Source organism: Cynocephalus volans, chromosome 13 (genome assembly GCF_027409185.1).
Source record: "Cynocephalus volans isolate mCynVol1 chromosome 13, mCynVol1.pri, whole genome shotgun sequence".
NCBI lineage: Eukaryota > Metazoa > Chordata > Mammalia > Dermoptera > Cynocephalidae > Cynocephalus > Cynocephalus volans.
In genome coordinates, this window is record NC_084472.1 from 68,682,551 (window position 1) to 68,706,926 (window position 24,376).

A 24,376-nucleotide genomic window follows, 5' to 3' on the forward strand; every position below is an offset into this window, starting at 1 on the left:
CCTCAGCATAGCATTCTGCTGTAAACAGAGCCATCCCTTTGCCCCTCCTTGCCATCTGTCTGTCTTTCTGTCTGTCTAATCTGTCATTTAATCATTGAATTAGCTTATTCACTCCTACTTTTAATGGTTTAATGGTACAAATTATTTTGGTGTTCAGATTGTTCCAGATTTGGCTGGTGGAAGCCCCTTTAAGCTGGCTGCTGTGTCTTTGGGACTTTTTCTTTTCTTTTTTTTTGTTTGTTTTTAGCATTTCCATTCTTTCTGATGTAATTCGGTGCTCCAGCCTCATCTTGTACCTACCTTGCCCCAGCCCTAGAATCAACTATTTCTCAAGGACCTCAGGTTCCTTCCTTTCAGAATTAAAGACCAAGATCTGCATGCGGGGTGTGCTCATTGTTACTGGTCCTCCTTCCCTCATGCTTGATTGAGTATTTAATGTGAGGTTCAGTCAGCCACAGGTAACTTAGTGTCCCTGCGTTTGCCCAAAATTAGACTCCAAGCATCTCTGACTGTCATAGTAATGAGTCACCTTCTGGCTTTCCTTTTATTTGTGGTACTTTGATTCTGAGTTTAGTCCCAGGACTTAAATCATAAATGTATTTTCATTTAAGGACTTTGTCTTTTTTTTCTTGAGAGTAGCTGTCATTTTCCATTACTTCAACAGTGTATAGAGATTTTTTTTTTTAAGTTTCCCACTCAGTCACCTTTCCCTACAAGTAATAGATTTTGGAAAGTATAGAAAAGTGCCAGGAAGAGGAGAAAAAAATTACCTATAATTTCACCACTCAAGGGAAAAAATACTGTTAACCTTATTATATAAATGGACTTGGGTAGAACTATATCCATTTTTAAAATTTAATAGCGAAGTTTTTCTCCTTTTTAAATATACTTTCTTAACACTCAGATCTTCGATACCTAATAATGTATATTACAGATGTCTTGAGGCTTGATAGTTTTATATAGCGTGTTAGCTTATTGACATTGGAATTACAGTGTTTTCCAGATTTCTTCTAAAATTAGTAGTTTTAGTCTTTTTATCCCTGCAGTTCTTTGATTAGCCCTTGTGTTCCATCTCTCCTAAGTGGACCTGACGAATCCACCTAAGCAAGAACAGTGTGGAACATGTCGTTAGCTTTTTTGTAAAGTTATATTTCCCCCCCATTTACATTTTGGAAATACTCTTTTTCTTCCTATTCTTCCTGCTGGAACTAAAAACAAATAAATAATTAAGAATACCTTTTCTACTCTTTGAGTGTTCAACAGCTCCTTTATATCAGTGAGGGATTTTCTTACGGAATTTAGGAATCTTAGTCCTTCCTTCTCGCTTTACAAACAAGAAAACTGAGGCTCAGAAAAGTGACGAGTTGCCATGTGTCCTACAGCTTGTTCTTGGTACAATCGGGATGGAAGCCACGGCCTCCTTACTTGCAGCTTATTGTTCTTTTTCACTAATGTTTGAAGTTTTCAGTGTAAATATATTATGTGTTTCTTTAATTTTATTCTCCTAATTCTTCTCTTTGCTTGCCTCGGCATTCATACGTTATATGCTTCATTCTCCTGCCTTTTGAAAAAGATGAAAGGAAAATTTAAGGAACATATAGTAACTTTATCATGGAATGCTTTTTTTATGGCTGCATTATAAATTCTTGAAAATAAAGGGTCTAATGGAAACACTTAATGAGAAAGGAGGAGCTCTATCACATATAACCTTCCTCCCTCTTTTTTTAGTGAATAGACCGTTTAAACTAAATTAAGTAAAGGATGTAAATTCTGTTGTTTCAGTTTTAATATTTCATGACTGATTTTATAGATGAAATTATATTTTACAATAAATAGAAGAATTTATACAGCCTGTTCTATTTGATGTGAAACAGCAAATCCCATTTCTCTGTAGCTGTAAAGAAAATTCATTATAATGTCTTTAGTTGTAAGAGATGGTTTCATTCCGATTAGTTACACTGATAATAAAACAACCTTTTCAAATGGCATAAGATACAAACGATCATAGGTGTCTGCTTTTAATGACATTGAATTTTTTCATTTTCTACTTTACTCAGAGTCTTCAGTCCTTTCTCTTGTTTCCTTTTTTCTTATTGCAATAGGAACTTCCTTTTTAAAGGAAATACTAAAAAAGCATTTGTTTTAAAAATACTTTTTGAAAGGATATATATTAAATTTTAACTTTTCATGTTAATCTTTCTGACTACAAAAGATATATCAGAGAAGGTTGATATAAGGTTGTCATAAAATTATCAATTTAATGTATTTGGAAAACAGTACTTGAAGTGGAAGAAGGTTTTAAAAAAAGAAATTGCCAAGTAAGATGGCTGAGGTAATTTTATAGTTTATTTTTGTCATATGATTTGTTGCTACATGTTGCTATTAACACATCTTCATAAATAGTGTTGGAAAGGCGGGAATCTTTGATAATGAAGGGCATGATGGTCTACTTATTTGTTTTTGGTCATCTTGGCTTGATCCCTGTTGGTATGGTGTTATAGTGATTGTTTTAGCTCTCATTTAAGCACTAAGCAAATATTTTAATTTTTAACTTGTAGGCAAAATTGAATTGGATATTTGAAATATAAAATAGGTGCCCTCTGGAATAGAAACAATATTCTATTATGACTTGAGTGAGAATTTTACTTTACTCTGACTTCTTGGGCTTGAGAGTACATAGTTCTAGCTTGCTTGTCCTCAAGATGTCCTTGGACTCTGGCTGGAGAAGGTTCTTTTTTTGGGGACCAAGCTAGACCTGGCATGTGGGATGCTTTGGAGGTGGGACTTGCTCAGGTCCAGATTCTGTGACCACAGGCCCCTACATCTCCTAAGCTTGAATGACCTCCTGCTAGGTGAAGGCAAGTGAGGTATGTAGCATAAGTGGCCGAAGAGTTGTTACTTGTTCAGTCCCAATGAGCTGTGGCTCTACATGTGTTTACTGCATGGGCTTCCTCATCAGGTTTGGGGATATTATAAATGCAGGCTGCTAAAATTTCCCAGCCTCACTGGGAAAGAACACATGACTACTGTTACGTCTCAGGCAAGCCCCTTGCTAAATATTCTAGGGGTGTATACGACTGAATGCTTTCATCCAAAACGAGCAGATTTTTTCAGGAAACGTTAAGATGTTTATTTTATTCCATACAGATCTCAATTTAAAACTTGCTCCACCTCATGTTATTTGTTAGTTCTTTCATAACCCTTGATTTACTTATATCCGTTTTTCATTGTAAGCTGTATTAGAACTGGTATTGGTAGTGGAAGACATATAAATGTATATGTCATTTTATTAAAGTTCTAATGTAAGAAGTTTGATAGGAATCCTGTCCCTGATATGCATTTCATATAGACAGTGTACTTCAGCTAACATTTCTTGACCTCCTGTGTGCTTTAATATTATCGTGCTAGTACAGAAGGTTCTTGTCACGGGTTGGGACATAGAGAAAAGGAAAATACATATGAAGTATATATAAAGGAAGTGTGAACTTGAGGCATATCCTTGACAAGGTGGAAAGAAGAGAGAAGGGCATTATATTATTTATCTGTTGCTACATAACAAATTATGTCAAAACGTAGTGGCTTAAAGCTACATGCTTTATTATCTTACAGTTTCTGTGGGTTAGGAATTTGGGAGTGGCTTACTTGCATGGTTCTGGCTGCAGGTCTGGATCTTGTGGGAGCTACGGTCTGGATCTTGTAGGGGCTGCTGTCATCTAAAGGCTTAACTCAGGGCTGGAGGATCTGATATTGAGACTGCTCACTCCCTGGCGGTTGGCAGGAGCCCCTGGTTCCTCTCTGGCTCTGGGCAGGAGGCCTCAGTTCCCCACCCCACATGCTTCCCCACAGGCTGCCTCAGTGCCCTCCCTTCGTGGTGCTGGCTACCCATGGGTGGAGTGGTCCTAGGGAAAGGTGAGCAGGAAGCACAGTGCCTCTCAGGACTTGGGCTCCCGAGTGGAACATCCTCACTTCCACTATTTCCTGTCCTTGGTAAGCAGGTCACTAAGTCTAGCCCACACTCAAGAGGATGGGAATTAAGTTCCACCCTTTGAAGGGAATGTCAAATAATTTGTATACTCATTTTAAACAACCACAGGCATTTTCCTGGTAGAGAAATAAACAACTTTACAAACTTATAATTTAGGAATGCGTTACAGCCTGTTCTCAGGACAGTGAGGAGATGGGTTTAATGGACTTTAGTGTTCATGAGCCAGTCCTGTTGTGAATAAACCAGACACTTACATATCCATTTATGGCAAAATTGCCTCTGGTGTTATCTAAATGGTTTTTTTAAGGTAAGGATGTTAAATGTACTCTTGTCATGGAAGAGTTTATTCACCTTGCAATTGTAAACATTTTTAGGGAAGAGTAATTTTTTTTTTGTAGGATCAGATAGTTTGTTTTGTGGTCTCTGTTGCAAATTGATGCTTCTGATGGGAGAAGACTGGTGGGGGAAGGTGGAGTACAGCACCTTTGGGTAACCCTTAGATTATTCGCATGGTGTTTTGTAACTACAACTGATATTGCAGTGTCTTTATGTATGGACTTGGTGGCACTTTATTAAATTAGGTAATAGTACAATGGTAAGACATATATTTTCAGTAGAAAGTGCAGTTGAAAATGGTAGATTAGGAGAGGGATATGAGTAGTCTGCTAACTTCCCTGTGTTCTTGTCTTGCTCTTGCTCGGCCCACAGTAGACTTGGAGGTGTTCTCCCTGTCCTGCTTTCTCCTTCTAGGAGGCGAGAATCCCTGTTGTAGAATCGCAGTAACTTCTGGAGTTCATTCTTTTTGAATTCCCCAAAGGGAAAGGGCAAAGATGTTAGGCATTTTTATTTGTGTGTGTGCACACCTGCCATGGTGCACACGTGTGCCCCTGTTAATATTACTGTGGGCCTGGTAACAACAGTTCCTAAGTTCCCACTGCCTGCACCACTAGTTTGGGTAAGTCTAGGAAGGCTGAAGGATGAGATTAGTTGGTACAGGAGACAGGGATGAGATGGGTTCTTGTGTGGCCTCCTCACACCAGTGAGAGTGTGCATCTGTGGGTATGTGTGAGTCATAGGAAGAGCCATAGCTGCACTTACTTCACGTGTGCTCCTGAGAGAGGAGAAGAGGCACAAAGAGAAAAGTGAAGATGAGATTCAGTGAGTGAAAAGTAGAGCAAAAAAGATGAACGTGAAGGGAGAAATTTCATGCATACTGCCTGTAGTGCAGCTAGCATATGAGATGGTTGAATAGTTAAGTTTCTCTAATACTTCCTGAAATGCTTTCTTTAAGTGCTTAAAGAAACTTCCTGTGAGAAGTGGCCACCAGGTGTCATCAGAAGGCTGCTACTGATTTGTTATATTATTGTTCTCAAAAAGTAGGTGTTTTGATTTCTTTCTTGAAAGGTTTTTTCCTTTTTAAGCCATAGCAGAGAACTGTTTCACTTAGAACAGGGACTTATTTTTGAGACATTTTCTGGGTGAGTTAATAATTTATAGGTAAAAGTGATGATAGTTGATAAAATTACATGTAACTTATTTTTTCAGTCAAGGAACAACTACTTGAGGATTTGGATAAGATAGGTGCTTATAAATGGAATTGCATATTTAGGAATCTTTGTGGCACAGTGAGGATATGTGTTGAATGGGAATTGATGATTTTGTGTAGGAAAAATAATGTTTCAAGAAGATTATGTTTAATAATACATCTCATTATTTTAGTCTAGGTACCTGCTAGGTCTTCTCAATTTTGAAACTTTACTGTGGGAAGAAATCTGAGATGCATTTTATTTCTCCCCTGGATTACAAGTACTAGTACTTTTAGAAAAAAAGGAGATTGTGCCTTACTCTGAGAGTTGGCAGTGAGTTTCTTGCCTATTTTGTTGTTTTGCTTTGTTCCTGAGAGAAACAGAGGTACTTTCTGGTACATGATAAGCTTTCAGTGTTTGTTGAGTGAATGAATAAAATCTGCCTCAGAAAAATGAGGCCTTGAACTCTGTCCCAATCAGTTGATTTTTGGAATTCTTCTTTAAAAAGGACTCACCCATGTCTCCATTGGTAACATGGTACTTGTCCTAAAATTTATGTTTAATCCCTTTAGATCACTTTAAGATACTTATTAAACTGCTTGTTGCTCCTGCTTATGGACATCATTGTAGTTCTGGTCCCTATAACTTAATTACAGTGAGCTCTTTCTGCCTCTAGACTTTGTCTACTTTTTCTGTCTTGCATCTTGAAAAATTTCCTAAACGGTGCTGTGTGTTGGTGACTCCCCATTGACACTACTGAATAAAATCCAATTCTTACATCGGTGTCTCTGTGATCTGGGCCTGGTTGATGAGCTGCCTGTTTTATAAGTTATAGAGTGGCAGAAAGCCAGTGCTGTGGCCCTCTGGACTATCGAGTTGTCTCATGGGCTCATTGTGTTCATTTTATGGCTTTGTCAGCACCACGCTCAGCCAGTGAGCGAACCGGCCATCCGTATATGGGATCCGAACCCGGGGCCTTGGTGTTATCAGCACCGCACTCTACCGAGTGAGCCACGGGCCGGCCCCATTTTATGGCTTTGCCAGATCCCTGCCTTCTCCTTAAGATGTTTATATGTTCCTGCCTACTCCCTCGACAAAAGGAAAAAACGGTTTTAGTTTCCTCAAGTTTTAGCTCAAGTGATATTTTTGCTATCTTAGTCAGATATTCTACTTTGAAGTATGATTTCTTGCTCAGTTGTACTGTTGTAGATCTTAGTTATACCACACACATCATCATATATGGCCTTGTATTATAGTTCATTGGCATATATGTCTTTAGCTCCCAATAGAATATTATCATGATGGATAATGTGTTTGTAGCACTTATAGTTCCTTTCATTTTTTTTTTTTTGTGACCTGTAAGGGGATCGCAACCCTTGGCTTGGTGTCGCCCGCACTGCACTCAGCCATTGAGCGCACCGGCCATTCCTATATAGGATCCGAACCCGCGGCGGGAGCGCCGCTGCGCTCCCAAGCGCTGTACTCTCCCGAGTGTGCCACGGGGCTGGCCCTATAGTTCCTTTCATATGGAAGGCACTCAATATAGATTTGTTGAATGTTTGTTATTTCTTGATATAATGAGATGTATATTTCATTAATTTAAACAATCAATTGTGAAGTAGCAAATGTAGACACATTTTTCCTTTTTTTTTTAGAGTTCTTGGAGCCATATGGAAGATAATAAAAGGTTTCTTTATTTGGCTTCTGCATATTAATACAGTTGTTGTTCTTTTGGCTCTAAAAATATGAGTCAGATACCCTCAGTGGAGCATTCGTTCTGAACAGATGTGTGCATGTGGGTCTTCCCTAAATAAGATCGTGTTTGTGTGATCTCTGCTTATACTTCTGAAGATGCAACTCCTGCTGGTGCCCATAGTGAAGGTGACATAGTCATGTGCTATAGCAGTGTTTGTAGGGTAAGGGATGGTTAGACTTCGCATCAAAAGGAAAGGAGTCACACCGTTTTAGACTAAGCACTGAAATGTTTTTAAAAAGAACTTCTATTACAGATATTTTCAAACATATACATGGGAAAACATATGGAAAATTTAATGGGATAGCTGTGTAATGAATCTGCATGTACCTGCCACTCAGATTTAATCCTTATCTGCATGTACTTCACTGTGGTCCTCTCCTGGACTACTTTGAAAATGTATGTCAGACATTTTTTATTTTGTCTGTAAATACTTATATATTTATTTACATGTAAATATATGGAACCTTGTAAGTGCTTGGAACTTTTCTAGGCTCTTGGGATACATGGGTGGATAAAATAAACCATGCCCTTACATTCTAGCGTGGAGAAACAGAAAATACACTAGACACATACATAAGAAAAACAGGAAAAACTTTGATTTCATCAAAATTTAAAGCTTCTATTTATCAAAGACATCATTAATAAAATGAAAAAGGAGAAAATATTTGCAAAACACCTATTTGACAAAAGATTTATATCCAGAATATGTAAGTAGCTCAATAAGAAACTGAACAACTGAATCGAGAAGTAAGAGGCTAAAAAAGCGCGTAAGAAGACATCCAGCACTGCAACTAGTCACCAGGGAAATGCACATTAAAACCATGTACACTCACTTAGAGTGACTGAAATTTGAAAGACTGACATCAGACGTTGATGAAGATGTGGATCAGCCAAAATACCTATGTATTGCTCGTGGAAATGTGAATCAGTCCAACTGCTTTGAAAACTAGCCAAGCAGTTTCCCATAAAGGTAAGACATGAATCTACCCTGTAACCCGGTAATGCCACTTCTGGTATTCACACAAAAGAAATGAATTTTTTTGTTTGTAAAATGTGTACAAGAATATTCATAGTGGCTTAATCATAACAGCAACAACAGCAAACAGCTCAGGTGTCCATCAGCAGAATTGTGTTATATCTCTATCTACAGTGTAATACTACTCAGCAGTGGAATGGAACACACTTCTGACACATGCAACACAAGCATCATGCTGAGCAGAAGAAGCCAGACCCCTTTGCACCCACAAAACATATTGCATGATCCCATTTGTATGAACTTCTAGAACAGGCAAAATGAATCTGTGGTGGAAGAATTCTGAATCGTGGTTGCTGGTGAGAGGTGCATGTGTGGGTGGGTTGCCAGGGACTGACTGTGAAGTGGTGTGAGACATCTTTCTGGAAAGATGGCAGAGCTCTGGTTTCTGTCAGGGGTATGTGGCAGGGGCCCTCTGCACATCTCTTGGCTTCTCTTTATTTACACCTCTCTCCTCTCCTTGCTTTGCTGCTCAACTCAGCTCCCCCTGTTTGGGCTGTGGCCCGGGTAATTTCTCTAGGGAGCAAACTGGGGCTCACCTGGTTTCTCTCAGGGATCACTGTCCTTTGGTGCCTGATGTGCACTCTTGTACTGTTGCTTCATAGATTTTCTCTTTCTCTCTCTTTTTTTTTAGTTTTTTCAGGCATGAGAGTAAATCCAGTCTCTGTGACTCCCTCTTGACAAGAAGTGGCTGTCCTGGATTGGACAATATGTCTGTTTTTAAAAATATATTGTCTCTTGTCTCCCTTATTCCAGTGTAAGCTCTCGGAGGACAGAGATTTTGTGGTGGTGTTGCTGTGTGTCCAGCATCTAAAACCAAGAATACTTGGCATATCATGGGCCCTAAGTGAAAGTTTTGGAAGGGATGTATGATTCTTTCATTCTTATTTCCTTTCCTTCTTTTACTCTTCTATTGCAAATGTGAATAACAAAACCAATGTTTTATCTAAACGAGCATTTTCTAAAGGGTCCCTTGGAGCACCAGTCTCTTGATTCTTTATAAACAAAGGGCTCTGTAATGAAATAAGGATGAGAAATGATTATGTGCTGAGAAATCCTGTGGTAAAGAAAACTTTGTTCGGGCCAGAGTTTTCTAAACTTACTTGACCAGGGATATTTTTCCCCAAAAAGCACCTACTAATCTCTTATATAATTTATATTTTCTGGAACACATTCTTTTTTAAAAAAATTTATTTATGGGCCGAGCCCGTGGCGCACTTGGTAGAGTGCTGCGCTGGCAGCACGGCGACGCTCCCACCGCGGGTTCGGATCCTATATAGGACTGACCGGTGCACTCACTGGCTGAGTGCCGGTCACGAAAAAACGACAAAAAAAAAAAAAAAAAAAATTTATTTATTATTATTATTTTTACATTCTAAGATGTTGTGGAGCAGTTGCGGGGGAGGTGAAGAGTAGAAAGAGGAGGAGGAGAAAGGGAGGACATGGTTGAGGCCCGCAGCACCCCCCTCATTCCTGCAGGGGAGCCCAGGGAACTTCTGGCAGCGGTTTGGTTGTGGCTGGGCTGGATGCGGACTTTGGAGTGGGGGGGTGGCTGAGTCCCTCGTCACCCCCCCCAACACATTCTGAAGCTTTTTGGCTGTCATGAATAGTACTGCTATAAACATTTGTGTGCCAGTTTTTGTGTGGATATATGTTTTTATTTCTCTTGAGTATATATACCTAGGAGTGGAATTGCTGGGCTTTATGGCAGCTCCATGTTTTTTCATTTGAAGAACTGGCAGACTGTTTCAGAGCGGCTGCACCATCTTATGTTCCCACTAGCAGAACATGAGGGTTCCAGTTTCTCCATACCCTCGCCAATGCCTGTTATCGGGCTTTTTGGTTATACCTTTCCTAGTGGGTTTGAAGTGGTATCTCATGGTTTTGATTTGCATTTCTCTAGTGACTAATGATGTATCTTTTCATGTGCTCTTTGGCCACTTGCGTATTTTCCTTAGAGAAATGTTTATTCAGATTCTCTGTTCATTTAAAATTTTTTTTTATTATTCAGCTGCAAAATTTCTTTATATATTCTAGATGCAAGTCTCTTATCAGATATATGATTTGCAAAATATTTTTCCCATTCTGTGGTATGGTGGCCTTTGAAGCATAGTGTTCTTTGAAGGTTTTAATTTTTTTTTTTCTTTGTTGTGACTGGTAAGGGGATGGCAACCCTTGGCTTGGTGTCGTTCGCACCGCGCTCAGTCAGTGAGCGCACTGGCCATCCCTATATAGGATCCGGACCCGCGGCGGGAGCGCCCCTGCGCTCCCAGTGCTGCACCCTCCCGAGTGAGCCATGGGGTCGGCCCGAAGGTTTTAATTTTGATGAAGTTCAGTTTACCTTATTTTTTTCTTCTGTTATTTTTGCTTTTGGTGTCATATCATACATATATATACATATATATGTATACATTCCCTACTTTTAGCGGAGTCAAAGCAGCAGGCTTCCTTTGATTTGTCATTGTTATGGAAAAAACAGTTAAAAAAGTTAAAAATAGCTGTTATTAGCTTTGAGGCCGTATACATTGATGACTTTTCATTAACATCAAATTAAACGGCATTTGGCTGAAAATTCCAATCATGGCGTAAAGTAAATGGAAAATGATATGTTTTAATTGAATTAAATAGCATAATGAAAAATAAAATCAATATTATTGATTTTAAACCATTTTATTCAATAAAATTCTTTTTTTTCCTCAAAATTTACTCCACTAATTCTACTCTACCACTGACATTTCCCTTTGCCATTAACCTTCAGACAACATAAAATGACTGGTAGATGAGGCAATTAGTGATTGACAACTGGAATAGGAGGGGCTTTACATTGGCTAAAGAGCTTGAGCGTGAATGGTGGTATGTGATGAGATTATATGTTGTTAATTGGTATGTGTTTAGAAAAATCATGGTGAGGCTTTTTGCTTTAGGGGTAAGGATGAAGCAGTTGTTTTTAAATTGTGTTTCTCTTACATTTGGACTTGAGCTTCTTTGGGGAGGCTAAAGAGAGAAAAGCCTAACTTCCAGACTTGTATCACAGTAGTTTGTTTTTTTTTCTGCTTTACAGCATGGGAGTTCACCAAACTGTGGTTTGAAAAGACAGCTTCTCTGTTAAAACAAAAACAAAAGCATAGTATATTGAAATATTCTGGTATAGAGAATTGTAACGATGGAGTTTTTCTGTGAGCTCATTGAGAGAATCACTTTTTCTATCAAAGGCACCACTTTTTCTATCAAAATACCAAAGTATCATAGTATTGCTTCCTGAGTTGGCAATGGGACGATGTAATGTTTCCAAGATATGATTTCATACTTTTCATAAAGGACATATATGTGATCAAATTTATCTGAATGTAAACGACACTTCATTGAGGCTAATTTAATGATATATTTTCATCTCGTTTCAGGCTAATATGTGTCTTTCTTTATGATCAAAGGTTTGATACCATGTTTGTTTATTTCACAGGTTATGAGTGCTGAGTGAGCCACCTTTGACACGAGAAACATCATCAGCACTTTATTATTAGTGATGGATACTGAGAATAAACCTGAGAATGATGAGGATGAAAATATAAACAAAGCAGCCAAAGACTTGAGAACTATTTCACAGGCCCATAATGAAGATTGTGAGCCTGTATCTGATGTGATAGCACATCCCTCAGAGAATTCCACTAGCAAAAGAGGTTTTTCAGAATCATCCAACTTCGACAGTGTTGTAGAGGAAAACAGAGATAAACATGCTTCCAAACGAATTAAATTAGATGAAGCAGAGACCCTTAAATCTGGAGAGCAGGGCATTCCTGGACTAGCACCTTCTGAGAGCTCGGTCACAGCAGTAGGGAACCTATTGGATGACACAGGGAAGGAGGCATTCCTGAATGACTGCTCAGGTGGAGGCACGCATCCTCCTAATGCCTTCTCCCCTGCTTGCGGTTTTAGCACTATTGAGGCTGTTTCTCTGAAAACAGACTCTGGAAACAAGTCTGCTCAAGAAATGGTTTCCCTTGATCTGGAAGGAGAATCTCCTTTTCCCCTGAAGGAAATTAGTGGTAGTCGTACCATTGGAAACGTAGACACAGTTCTCAAGTGCTGCATGTGTGGCCATTTGTTTTCTTCTTGCTGTGATTTGGAAAAACATGCTGAGGGTCATGTGCAACAGTCTGAGGAATGTACCTGCTGCCCCTGCAGCCACAGAGCAGAGAGCAGCTCAGCTCTACCTGTGAACGTCCAACAGACACATGGGCCACAGAAGGTCTTTTCTTGTGATCTTTGTGGCTTTCAGTGTGTGGAAGAAAACCTGTTGAATGCACATTATCTTGGCAAAACACATCTCCGGCGTCAGAATCTTGCTGCTCGTGGAGGATTTGTACAGATCTTAACAAAACAACCTTTTCCTAAAAAACCATGTACCATAGGAACAAAAAATGTTGGAGCAAAACCAAGAGCTTCTAAACCGATAGCAAAGAATAGTGATTCAAAAGGATTACGAAATATTGGGAGCAAATTTAAAGATTTCAGAGGAAGCATTTCTAAACAAAGTGGTAGTAGCAATGAGCTTCTTGTTGAAATGATGCCATCCAGGAATACTTCGTCAGAAAAACTAGAGATTGTTGAAGAAAATGTTACTTCCCTAGGTATTGCTCAAAATCCTGAAAACCAGAGGAAAAAGCTAGCAGCCTTAGTAACCACAGAGGGTCTCTTAGATAAATTAGAATCTACCAAAAATGCCCTACAGACAACACACACTACCAGTACCGCGCTGAGACCAAGACCTGAGCGAAATATTCTAATGTTGGGTAATAGTTTTCGACGACGAAGTGGTACTTTCACCTTAAAGGGCCAGGCAAAGAAAAGGTTTAATCTTTTAGGAATTAATAAAAGAGTCACAAATGAAACTCAGAGGATGTATACAAAACACTTGAGAATGCAGATGAAAACCAGCAATGCAGAGTCAACTCCTAAACGTGTAGAAATGAGCAGCAATGTCCAGAGTCTATGTATGACTACCTCAGAAACCCAGGAACCAAAGCAGGACAAGAGAAACTCCCATCTCCTGGGTTCCATGCAGCTGGACTCCCTGGCAATGAAGCCAGCTTCTGACCATCAGATGTTGTGTACTTGTACAGATTGTGGTCAAATAGCTACAAATAGGACAGATTTGGAAATCCATGTAAAAAGGTGCCATGCAAGAGAGATGAAATTTTACTGCCAGACTTGTGACTTTTCTAGTATATCAAGGAGGGACATAGATGAACATTTACACAATAACCAGCATCAGCAACCTGCTTCTGTCCTTAGTTGTCAGTGTTGTTCATTTATTTCCTTGAGTGAAATAAATCTTAGAGACCACATGAAGGAAAAGCACAGCATGGATTTTCTTTGCATCCCTTGTAATCTGTTTTTCTTGTCTGAGAAAGACATGGAAGAACACAAAACAACCGAGAAGCATGTTAGTTTATTGTCTCAACCAAAGACTTCTCAGTCATTTAACAGTGATTTGGTTTTACAGACTTTACCTTTAAGTACTTTAGAATCAGAAAACACAAACGATTCTGTGAATGAGTCAGGCAGAACAGCTCAGGAAGGACCTGTTAAGTCCAGGGTAAGCCATGGAAGTGAAGTAAGGCATTCAAGTAAGCCTCAGTTTCAGTGCAAGAAATGTTTTTATAAAACAAGATCTTCCACTGTTCTCACAAGACATATAAAGCTTCGGCATGGTCAAGACTATCACTTTCTTTGTAAAGCATGTAATCTTTATTCATTGAGCAAAGAAGGAATGGAGAAGCATATTAAGAGAAGCAAACATCTTGAAAATGCTAAGAAAAATAATATTGGCCTAAGCTTTGAAGAATGTATTGAGAGGGTATATATAGGTGCAAATGATAAAAAAGAAGAGTTTAATATTTCCGAAAATGGAAGGATTGAAGGCCATGTGGGTGTGCAATTACAGGAGCATTCCTATCTTGAGAAGAGCATGCTGTCTCCTAAGGAACTGTCACAGTCTGGTATTATCACCAAAGGTGATGAATTAGCTTTGACCACTACTCCAAAGAGAGGTAGACCTAAAGGTAACATCTCACGGACATGTTCACACTGTGGTCTTTTGGCCTCTAGTATTACAAATTTGACTGTTCACATTAGACGAAAACACAGTCACCAGTATAGTTATTTATGCAAAGTGTGTAAGTATTATACTGTAACTAAAGGAGATATGGAACGTCATTGTGCCACCAAGAAACATAAAGGAAGGGTAGAAATAGAAGCAAATGGAAAAAAAAGTCTGGATATCATTGTTGGCCCAGAAGGGGGTAATCTTGAAGCCTGTAAAAAGAACAGCAGTTCCACAGTGATCATTTCACATGAACATGCTAATAAGTCAGCTGAGTCAGATACTTCCATTTTAGAAAAGCCACTAGTACATCATGGAAATTCAGGTGAAGTCGAAGTTGCAAATGTTTTTCATTCTGTAGATGGGGAAGTTAACAGTCATCTTACTGATAAAAAGGAACAAATCTCTCTAGAGCCAGAGGACCTTCTGTCACAGGGGGATGCACATTCCCAGAGAGATGTTACAGATCACAGTGACAATAAATGTATACACTGTGAGTTTAATGCTCACTCTTCTGCTTCTCTAGAGCTGCATGTAAAACGAAAGCATACAAAAGAGTTTGAGTTTTACTGCATGGCATGTGATTACTATGCAGTGACTCGTCGAGAGATGACCAGGCATGCAGCAACAGACAAACACAAAATGAAAAGGCAGTCTTATCTCAGCTCTTCTAACATAGAAGCAGGTTCTGCAGAAATATCCAAAAACATTATACCCGAAGAGGAGCATCAACAAAATTCTGAGGATTTTCAGATAAATTCAGACCAACCATCTGATACCCTTAAATCTGGGAATGCTGCTGATTGTTCTATTTTAGATGAGAACACTAATTTAGATATGCCGAAAGTACTCTGTGCTCCTGACTCTGTGGAAATTGAGACTGAAGAAGAATCTAATTTCAGTGAAGATCGTTCCTTTTGTGAGACTTTCCAACAGCCTCTCGTCAAGGACAAAGTTATGAAACCTGAGGAGATGGTGGCCCTTAATATTTCCTCTAATTACGGCTCCCCAAGCAGATTTCGAAATGAAAATTCAGGAAGCTCAGTTTTGAATTGTGAGACAGCAAAGAAGAACCACGATGTGTTGAATGATGTTGGTGATCCAAACATACATTGTGTGAGCCATGGAAGAACAGCAGGAGTGGGTGGAGGTAAAGTACTTCACAGACACATGTGTCCTGGAGTTCTAGATGGGGAGCATTCAGTTGAGAGCACTACTCCTGTTGTGATGAGAATTACAAGAGAGGAGCTAAGTCTGGATTGTGGTGGTCAAAACAAAGTTAGACATGCACATAGTTCAGAGGATTTGAAAAGTGTGCAAGAAGATTCCGTTTTGGAGAATAAGGAAATACTGATGAATTCACAGCATGAAACTGAAATTATTTTGGAAGAGGATGGCCCAGCTTCTGATAGCACAGTTGAGAGTAATGATGTTTATGAAACTATAATCAGTATTGATGATAAAGGGCAGGCCATGTACAGTTTTGGCCGGTTTGATTCTTCCATAATAAGAATAAGGAACCCTGAAGATGGGGAATTGAGAGACCAGTCTGAAGAGGGCCTGATAGCAACGGGAGTGAGAATTAGTGAGTTGCCCTTGAAAGACTGTGCTCAAGGTGTGAAAAAGAAGAAACCCGAAGGCAGTTCCTTTGGCGAATCCACACGAATTCGTTGTGATGATTGTGGCTTCTTGGCAGATGGACTGAGTGGTCTGAATGTTCACATAGCCATGAAGCATCCTACAAAAGAGAAACACTTTCATTGTTTATTGTGTGGAAAATCATTCTATACCGAAAGCAACCTTCACCAGCATTTGGCTAGTGCTGGTCATATGAGAAATGAACAGGCCAGTGTAGAAGAGCTTCCGGAGGGAGGGGCCACTTTTAAATGTGTCAAGTGTACAGAGCCCTTTGATTCTGAACAGAATTTATTTCTACATATTAAAGGACAGCATGAGGAATTGCTGCGGGAGGTGAATAAGTATATAGTGGAAGACACTGAGCAAATCAACCGCGAGAGAGAGGAAAACCAGGGAAATGTTTGCAAATATTGTGGGAAGATGTGTCGAAGTAGCAACTCGATGGCATTTCTGGCTCACATTCGCACTCATACAGGTATGTAGACTCTAGTGAGCCTGTGTTTACCTGCAAAGTGCACAGGAATGATAAAGTGTGGATGTTTGTCCTTGTCCAAATATGGAACCCTACTTGCACCTGCTTGCTGACCTTCCACCTAATTCACAGCTCGCTGCTATGGTGCTCTGGAAGTCTGTAATAAGTCATTGTTGACACTTAGCATTTCTAAGGGTAAATAAGTTTTAGTGATTCCAAAGGCAGTTTAGTTGACAAGTTTCTTTTAATTTTGTCAAAAAGCCTAGTCACTCTGGTGCTTCTTTAAAGTCCTGTCTCTTACAGCTTTTCATTTGTTTCTAAATTCTAATTATTTGGTTTTCCAAAGTATTAAGTGGTGTTTTCAGAGGATATATTAAGTGACTTTTGAGGAATGGAATAATAAAAATTTTCTTAGAATTTTTGGAGTTTAAAAATATTCATTGCCTGATACTTTGTATCCATAAATTCCCAGGCAACAAGATTCTACACCTTCAAGGATCAAAATTAGACACCACTTTAAAAAGTTAATATGTACTGGAGATTTGGTTTTCATGGAGGTAGCATCTGATTTAGTTTCTGTGTACCATTTTAATGTCTACCATCAGTGTACCATTTTAGTGTACCATTTTAATGTTTAGTTATAGATAGAAATTTAAAAAAACCTTTTTTTTTGTGGAAAATGCATAAGCTACTGTTCTAAATTTATGTAAAAATTCACTGCACTGTTTCTATAAACCTGCCATACATTCTTTATTTTAAATAGACAGCTTTTCTAAATCATTGTGCTCTGCTTAGACAAGTTCTGTCTCCATGGTTGAATTTATGAGTGGATTTGAATAATAAATTCACATTTCAATGAACATATTTTCATTAAAACTGTAAGGTTTATTTTACTGTACTTTTAAATAATGGCTTATTATTGAAGCTATACTTTAAATTCATGCAGTTTTTGGAACTTAGTGCATAGTTACAAGGAGGAAGACAAAAGAGTGTGAAGCATTATTACTACTTTAGGGTGATTAAAGACAGATAAAAGTTTTTTGCTGAAAAAAGTAACAGAGCAACCTGCATAAGATTAATGTAGTAAATATAAACATTGCACTCTTGATCCCAAGTGTTTCCATGCAGTAGAGCCATTTCTGGGGAAGAAGTCCAAACACTTACTTGTTTGTGCATTAGTAGTGCCTCTGTCAGTGCCTTGTTGCTGCTCACTTTCTGAAATGGTATTGTTTTAGAAATCAGGCTTGTTCACATGTGCAGGAAATATGTACTTTCTTAATATGCCCTCTTAAGGCAGATAAAACTGAATAAAACTAAGAGGAAGATGCTAATGGAACTCTTTTTAGAATTCTTTATGCAACTGTCTGGTCAAGACATGTTGCTTATAATTGATGTGTCCATTACTTGAATTCTCTTGTAATTATAGTCAATAAGTCTTGTAAATGTGTTAAAGCTCACTAAAAGCATACAAATTCAAGAACAGAGTAAGGCTAATAATTTAAAATAATCAATGTAGGCATTTCAGCACTTAATTTCCCTTGTGTGTTGATAGCTGATCATTCTTAATCCATTAAGATTTATTTAGTCGTTTACAATGCAAAATAGGTTTGCACTGGTCACTTGTGCCATTTGAAAATGTCCACCAGGTTAAGTGCAGAATGTAGTCCATTAGTCTTCCTTGACTATATGTATTAATTGCATTTAAAATCAAGTTAATGTGGATGTGAAAGTGAGGTAACTATCAATATGTGACAAAGTAACCCTACTTATATAAGTTACATCATTGATTGTAACATTTAGTAAAAGTTAGCATACTTTTTTTTTTTAATGTCTTGTGTTGGTCTTATCAGGAAGTACATTTTTATTGTGCTTTGAAGCACCATCAGGTGCACTGTTTCTGAGTACACAATACCAGTCCTCCACTTCAATCTTGCAAGCCATTTTTGGGGGGAAGTTGGTCTCTAGGTTTTAATACAGGTTTTTTCTTGGAGCATCTTAAAATGAATTGCTTTTATGCTACTTTGCTTATGTCCATGAAATAGTAATGCAGGGACTGTTATTAATGGTTAACCGGAAAAGGGCTACTCTTCCACCCCTATTTTCATATTTTGTGATTTGCTATATGTTTTCTTTTATCCATTTGTTTTTGTTTGTGGTTTTTTGGGGTTTTTTTTGTTTTTGTTTTCATTTATTTTTTCTTTTTCTTTTGCTGCCATATATTTTATATAACCTTTTATTTTCCATCCTTAGCATGGTAAAAGCAGCACAATAAGAAATAAATGAGTTTTGGTGATCAAGAATTGTAGGTAAAAAGCATCCCAGAGTTTCTGTCCGTTTGCTGGTATAAAGTAATCACCGTTACCAGAGAGAATAATCTTACCTCTCACATTACAGTAGTAGGACTGAAAAGCTGTTCATTTTCTCTCCTGCATAATTCGGTCAAACCTGTTATTTCATATTAAATGGGATACCTTTAAGCTTCGAGATTATCTGAAGCCATTCATTTTATGTTCAGAGTGCTCTGGTCACTTGGGCCATTTGAAAATACTCACATGGTGGGAGATAGGTAGTGTACAACCTTACTGAAAACTCTAGAGTTAGGGCTGGTTGTGTTTGTAACTCAATATGTGACAGTTTAAAAGAGGAACAGATCACTAGTAGAGTTAATTTGTAGACTTTAAGCACAGTGAGAACAGGGACTCTACTTCCTTTGCTGCTTCATTTCCATGCCCCATGAGTAGTTGGCTCTCAGTGTAGTTTGTTGAATGAATAAACAAATGAATGAGCAGACGAATGAATGAATGAAGTGTTCAGATGTTTAGGGAGTATTGTAGAATTAACGGTATAGTGGAGAAGCATTAGATGTTGGGTAATATATATCTTACTTTATTCCTTTAAGACCCAAAGGTTTTTGTTGGTTTTTTCCTTTTTTAATGTTAGTCACATTTGTGTATGCATAGCAATTAGTAATGACTGATAGTTGAGGAGCACCCCTGTAGGTCTGAGGGAAGATTTAGTTTTTACTCTGTGGAATTCTTTTGGTTAAATCATAAGGTACCATAAAGTTAGAGAGCCTCTTTAGTTTTCCCCTTTCAAATAACTTCACAGACCAAATTAAAACAAAAAACCTATTGAGGATAATGCTGTTCCAAGGAATGGAACTATTTAAAATAATATTGAAAGTATACAGTAATTAAGATACACCTGAAAAACAAATTTAGAGATATGTACTTTTACCAATTTAGCCTTATAAACGCTATGTCTGGATTCATTTTAGAATGTGCATAGCAAGCTTGAAAACAAAAATGTTATCCGTTAGGAAAAAAGGAGCAGATTTTTTTTTTTTTCTTATACAGAGGAGTATTACCTTCACTAGTATTTGAATTTTTATGACACAGAAAGGAGATGTTAACATAGTCTACTCTGAATATGAGATGAAAAATAGTCAAGACCTCAGTGATTCTGGGTGAAGCAGTCAACAAAATAACTCATTTATGTGTTGTCAACACGCTGCAGCAGTGATTACCGACACCTGCAGGAACTGGAGTTTTCCACAGAGGAGCCATGCATAATAAATTGAAAACACTAAAGACCCTGTGTCCAGCCCTGAGTGGCATCTGAGCCTCACAAGGAGGAAATAGTCACAATTTAGGTGCTGTGTGCACACAGTGAAAACTTAAAAGCATGAGATATTTTACATCCATTCAGCAAAATTGTAACACAGATATTGAGAGAGCTTCATCTTTAGAGTCCTGATATTATTGTTAATTAATAATTTTCTAATTGCCCTATTATCTTTAAAGCATTTAAATTTAAAGTTCAGGTAAATTGGTTCTTCTCACTCTTCTCTTTTCAAAAGTCCCTTTATAGAATTCTGTGTCTCTATGAAGTGTTTCTAAGTTGTGATAGGTTTAGTTTTATCAGAATCATTTAAATAAACTGTAGTTTCTAATGTGATTGATAGAATGTGATTGCAGTAAGGTGCAGTCTCAACCTGCTTTTGACATTTAAACATACAAACCTTACTAGATATAACCATTCAGGTGCTAAATATATTTTACATCTACTTTTAACAGTAGAAATGGAAGTATTAAGAGATCTGGCTCCATTGTCATTGAACTGTGAAATATTCAACCTTGTCTGCCTGTGCTTTGTACTGTTGACTTTTTTATTTCTGTTGGAAGATTAAAATTAAATGCTTCACGTTTTTTTGTCAGCTTTTGGGAATTAAATTGAAATTTAAGACTCAAATTTTTTACTGAGTGCTTCAATTTCAACAAAGTATTCTTGGAGGATTTTTCCCCCCCCAAGGGCACTGCACAAAGGTTCATTGATCAAATATGATTTATTGCTATTTTTAAATTTGAGCTCTTTTTGTATATTTATTAAAGTTTACATATTTTATATTCTGTCTGACTATATTAGAAGAGGTATTTCACCAAATAGGTACTAAACACGATACGAAAAATCTGGAAATATATTGTTCTGATTTTCAACTGTGGTTTTTATGATTTTGACTTATTTATTTGAAGATATAGTAGTTAGAAAATTGGAAAATGGCATGTGTATTTTATACCTTAAAAGAGTATTGTTTCTCATTAATGGGGATACTGATTATCTATCAGTAAGGGTATTCCAGTTGCAGTCTTATCTATTACTGAAAGTTTGTTGACTTTTAAATAATTTCATCTTCTCATTTTTGAGTATAGTTTAATCTTATTTATGAAGTGATTAAAAGTTTTTTTGCTGCTACTATGTCTCTTATGTTGAAATATTTGTTCTTGAAATCAGTAATAACCAAAATGTCACTACTTCTGGTTTCCCAAATCATCACAGATTTTTCAGTATAAAATGATCATAAGAGCATAGTAATTTACGTTGTATATTCATAAATTGTGTTATTAGAATAGTGATATAGAGAATCATTTTGAATAAATGTCAGAAAAACATCTTAAATACCGTTGTTGATGTGAATAAATTCAAAGCTGGAAAAATCCTAGGAAATGAGGAGATGGCCACTGAGAAATGTATTTGATGATATATTCTTTAAAATATATCAGTTACCCTGTATGCATTTGTGCTGTAAAAATGTTCCATTTTAAATGTTAAGTGACTTTAAGAGGTATTCTTGTGCATTGTCAGAAAAATAAAGTTATTTAGCTCATCTCATCTACTTAGTCCTGTTCAACAGTATCACCTTTGACTGTGTAAGTCCTAGAAATGTTATTGAAAGTTAGAACGACTCACTGAAACATTAAAGTCTTTTGGGTAGAATAATTAAGGAATAAGGTCTATTCAAGTAATTACATTTTGGGGACAAATTCTGAATTAGATTAAAGGTATGATTTAAAATTTAGCCCTCTTTTTGAAACTATCAGTAATATACTATGCAAATTTGAATCATATTTTATGTTAAATTTACTCAGGATCAAAACCATTCAAGTGCAAGATATGCCATTTTGCAACAGCTCAACTTGGAGATGCCAGAAACCATGTGAAAAGGCACCTTGGGATGAGAGAGTACAAGTGTCATGTCTGTGGGTGAGTAAATTGAAGCCGTCTCTACTTTGTGAACCAGGAAGCATGTGCAGGATGTCCATTGTTTCAGAATTCAAAACCGATATGAGTAAGAGTGGCTAAAATTATGCGTGCGTATCCTCCTTTCCATTGTTATGGTAAATTCCTTAAACACAGTTATGACATTCTTCTCCCACTTCTAATCCTGTACTGAAGATGAGCAATTTTATGGGCTACAAGGTCAATTTGAACCTGTAATCTGTAAATTGACTAAATTATAGGATGTTCATTCACATTGCCAGAGAGAACTATAAATTCCATTTAAAGACATAAAAAATACATAATATAGCTTTAGAAGTATATATGTATTATTATTATTATTATTATTTTTGCTATGCTGCTTTAATTTTAATCACATTAATGGCTCTTTGGATCCACTGGATATATTGTATAAGGAAAAAAACAAAAGATTTAATTTCAGACAGCTGGGTACTGATTATTGCAGGGATGATGTGTAAAAACACAGTGATGCATTTTTGTGTAACTTTGTTTCAAAACTTGTTTTGTTTTTAGTTAATGGTTCTTTTCTCTGAAGAATCATGACAATGTTTAATTGTCATTCAGATGCGTTGCATTTAATAGAAAGCGCTGAGGTGCCTTAATGCAAAACTAATTAATTTAGAAGAAATGTTTAAAAGGTTTTAAAATACTGTGGCATATATGGTATATCAGAAGACATTCGGGGTGAATTTTAATACCCTACTTCTGATTAAAAATATATTTTAATGTTATTATGCTAGAGAAATTAACTAATAAATGCATCATATAAAAACACTTTATGTGAAACCTGAAAAACCTGCCATTCTTATGGCTAATTCACAGAATACTACAGGTTCAACTATATTATGAAATGTGCACATGTTATATTACATTTCTTTTTTTTTGTAGAAGATTCTTCTGGTTGATACTACCATGTGAATATCTTTTAAGTCAAGAAACCAGATTCTGCTTTTTGTTGGACAGTATTTTATCTCAGGATGCAGCTGCATTTTTTGACCCTTAAGATAGTTTTACAAATAACTTTGAAAGCAGTTTTATTAGCCATGGGCTGTGATTTATTCATTGGCAGAATTGATGGTTCAGTGACTTGCAGCTAAAGTAAATGAAGATGAACCTTTGCCCTAAAGCCCCCTGAAGATTAGTGGGAGAATGAGTTTTGTTACTACTGATTTTAGCTGCAAGGGTCAGGTGCCAAATGGTTCATTTTAATTGCTATAGGTCTAAGAATTTTAAAAGATATCTCATTTATCGTTTTTTACCATATTAGTTACAGGAAAGATGACTCCATTGAAAATTTGCTTAGGTGGTAGTAAACAGTTTCTTCTTCATTTCTAAGAAATAAGTAAACAATTTATATACTGTTAATAAACATCTAATTCCATTTTTTAAATTAGGGTTACTAAGACCCTAGGAAGAGAAGAAATTTTTTCAGAGAACAGTTTCTGACAAATATGGTATCAAAACAATACATAATCAATTGGCTTTAATTGTATAATTTGAACAGTGAACAGTTTGCTTAGCTAATTGCTTACCATGTACAACTGAAATGTTGCACTAGTATTTTATATGTTTGACTCCCAAGATACAGAATTTAAAATAAATGTATATATATTGAGTTTTACACTGCTTTCATAGAGAGCTACATGTATGTGTAGGCATAGAAGAAACATTCTAGATTCCAAAATTGTATTTCTTAGAATTATAATAGCCGTTGAGTTTCATCTGACTATGAAATAATAGTTCTCTCTCTCTCTTTTTTTTTTTTAATGACATTCGATTTAGAAGTTACATAGCAATAATTTTAACAGGGTAGATATTTTTACGTTAAGGCTAAAAGTTATAAAGAATTGCAGTAAACCAAAGAATACCTATTGATATTTGTAGTTGAAATAGAACAGTAATGAATTAGGTCATTTCATGTTAAAGAAAAAGTATCATAGGTGTTTCAGTATTTCATGTGTTTCAAAGGGATAGGGCACTATGTAGGTTAAAAATTAAAGTGGAAAACATAAAAAATGCCAGGATTGGCTATCAGATTAGTGGCACTAGAGAGCATTGGTACATTAACATCACTGACAATGTCAATTCATTATCATTGATGGCTAAATAATCTTAGAAATGCTCAGTGGACCTATTAGTTCCTGAACATAAGCAGCTCATGCTGCATTTCTTCATTAGCTTTAATTGCTATAAATTTTACCTTTTACAAAATCATGCTTTAAAAGGTGAAGTGATCTTTCCGGAACATTAACTCCATAATTTTGTCACAAACAGAAGATCCTGCAC

The 24,376-nt window shown here is 37.0% G+C and overlaps 1 protein-coding gene across 1 annotated transcript in view; it reads left to right on the top strand.

The window, feature by feature from the left end:
* The window catches only part of ZNF407 (zinc finger protein 407), a 445,122-nt gene that overhangs the window by 20,621 nt on the left and 400,125 nt on the right, over window positions 1-24,376 (top strand). The window contains exons 2-3 of the mRNA XM_063077217.1: window positions 11,761-16,516; window positions 21,940-22,054. Coding sequence (XP_062933287.1) covers window positions 11,824-16,516; window positions 21,940-22,054 — 4,808 coding nt within the window. The 5' untranslated portion in view covers window positions 11,761-11,823. The remainder of the gene's footprint in view (window positions 1-11,760; window positions 16,517-21,939; window positions 22,055-24,376) is intronic.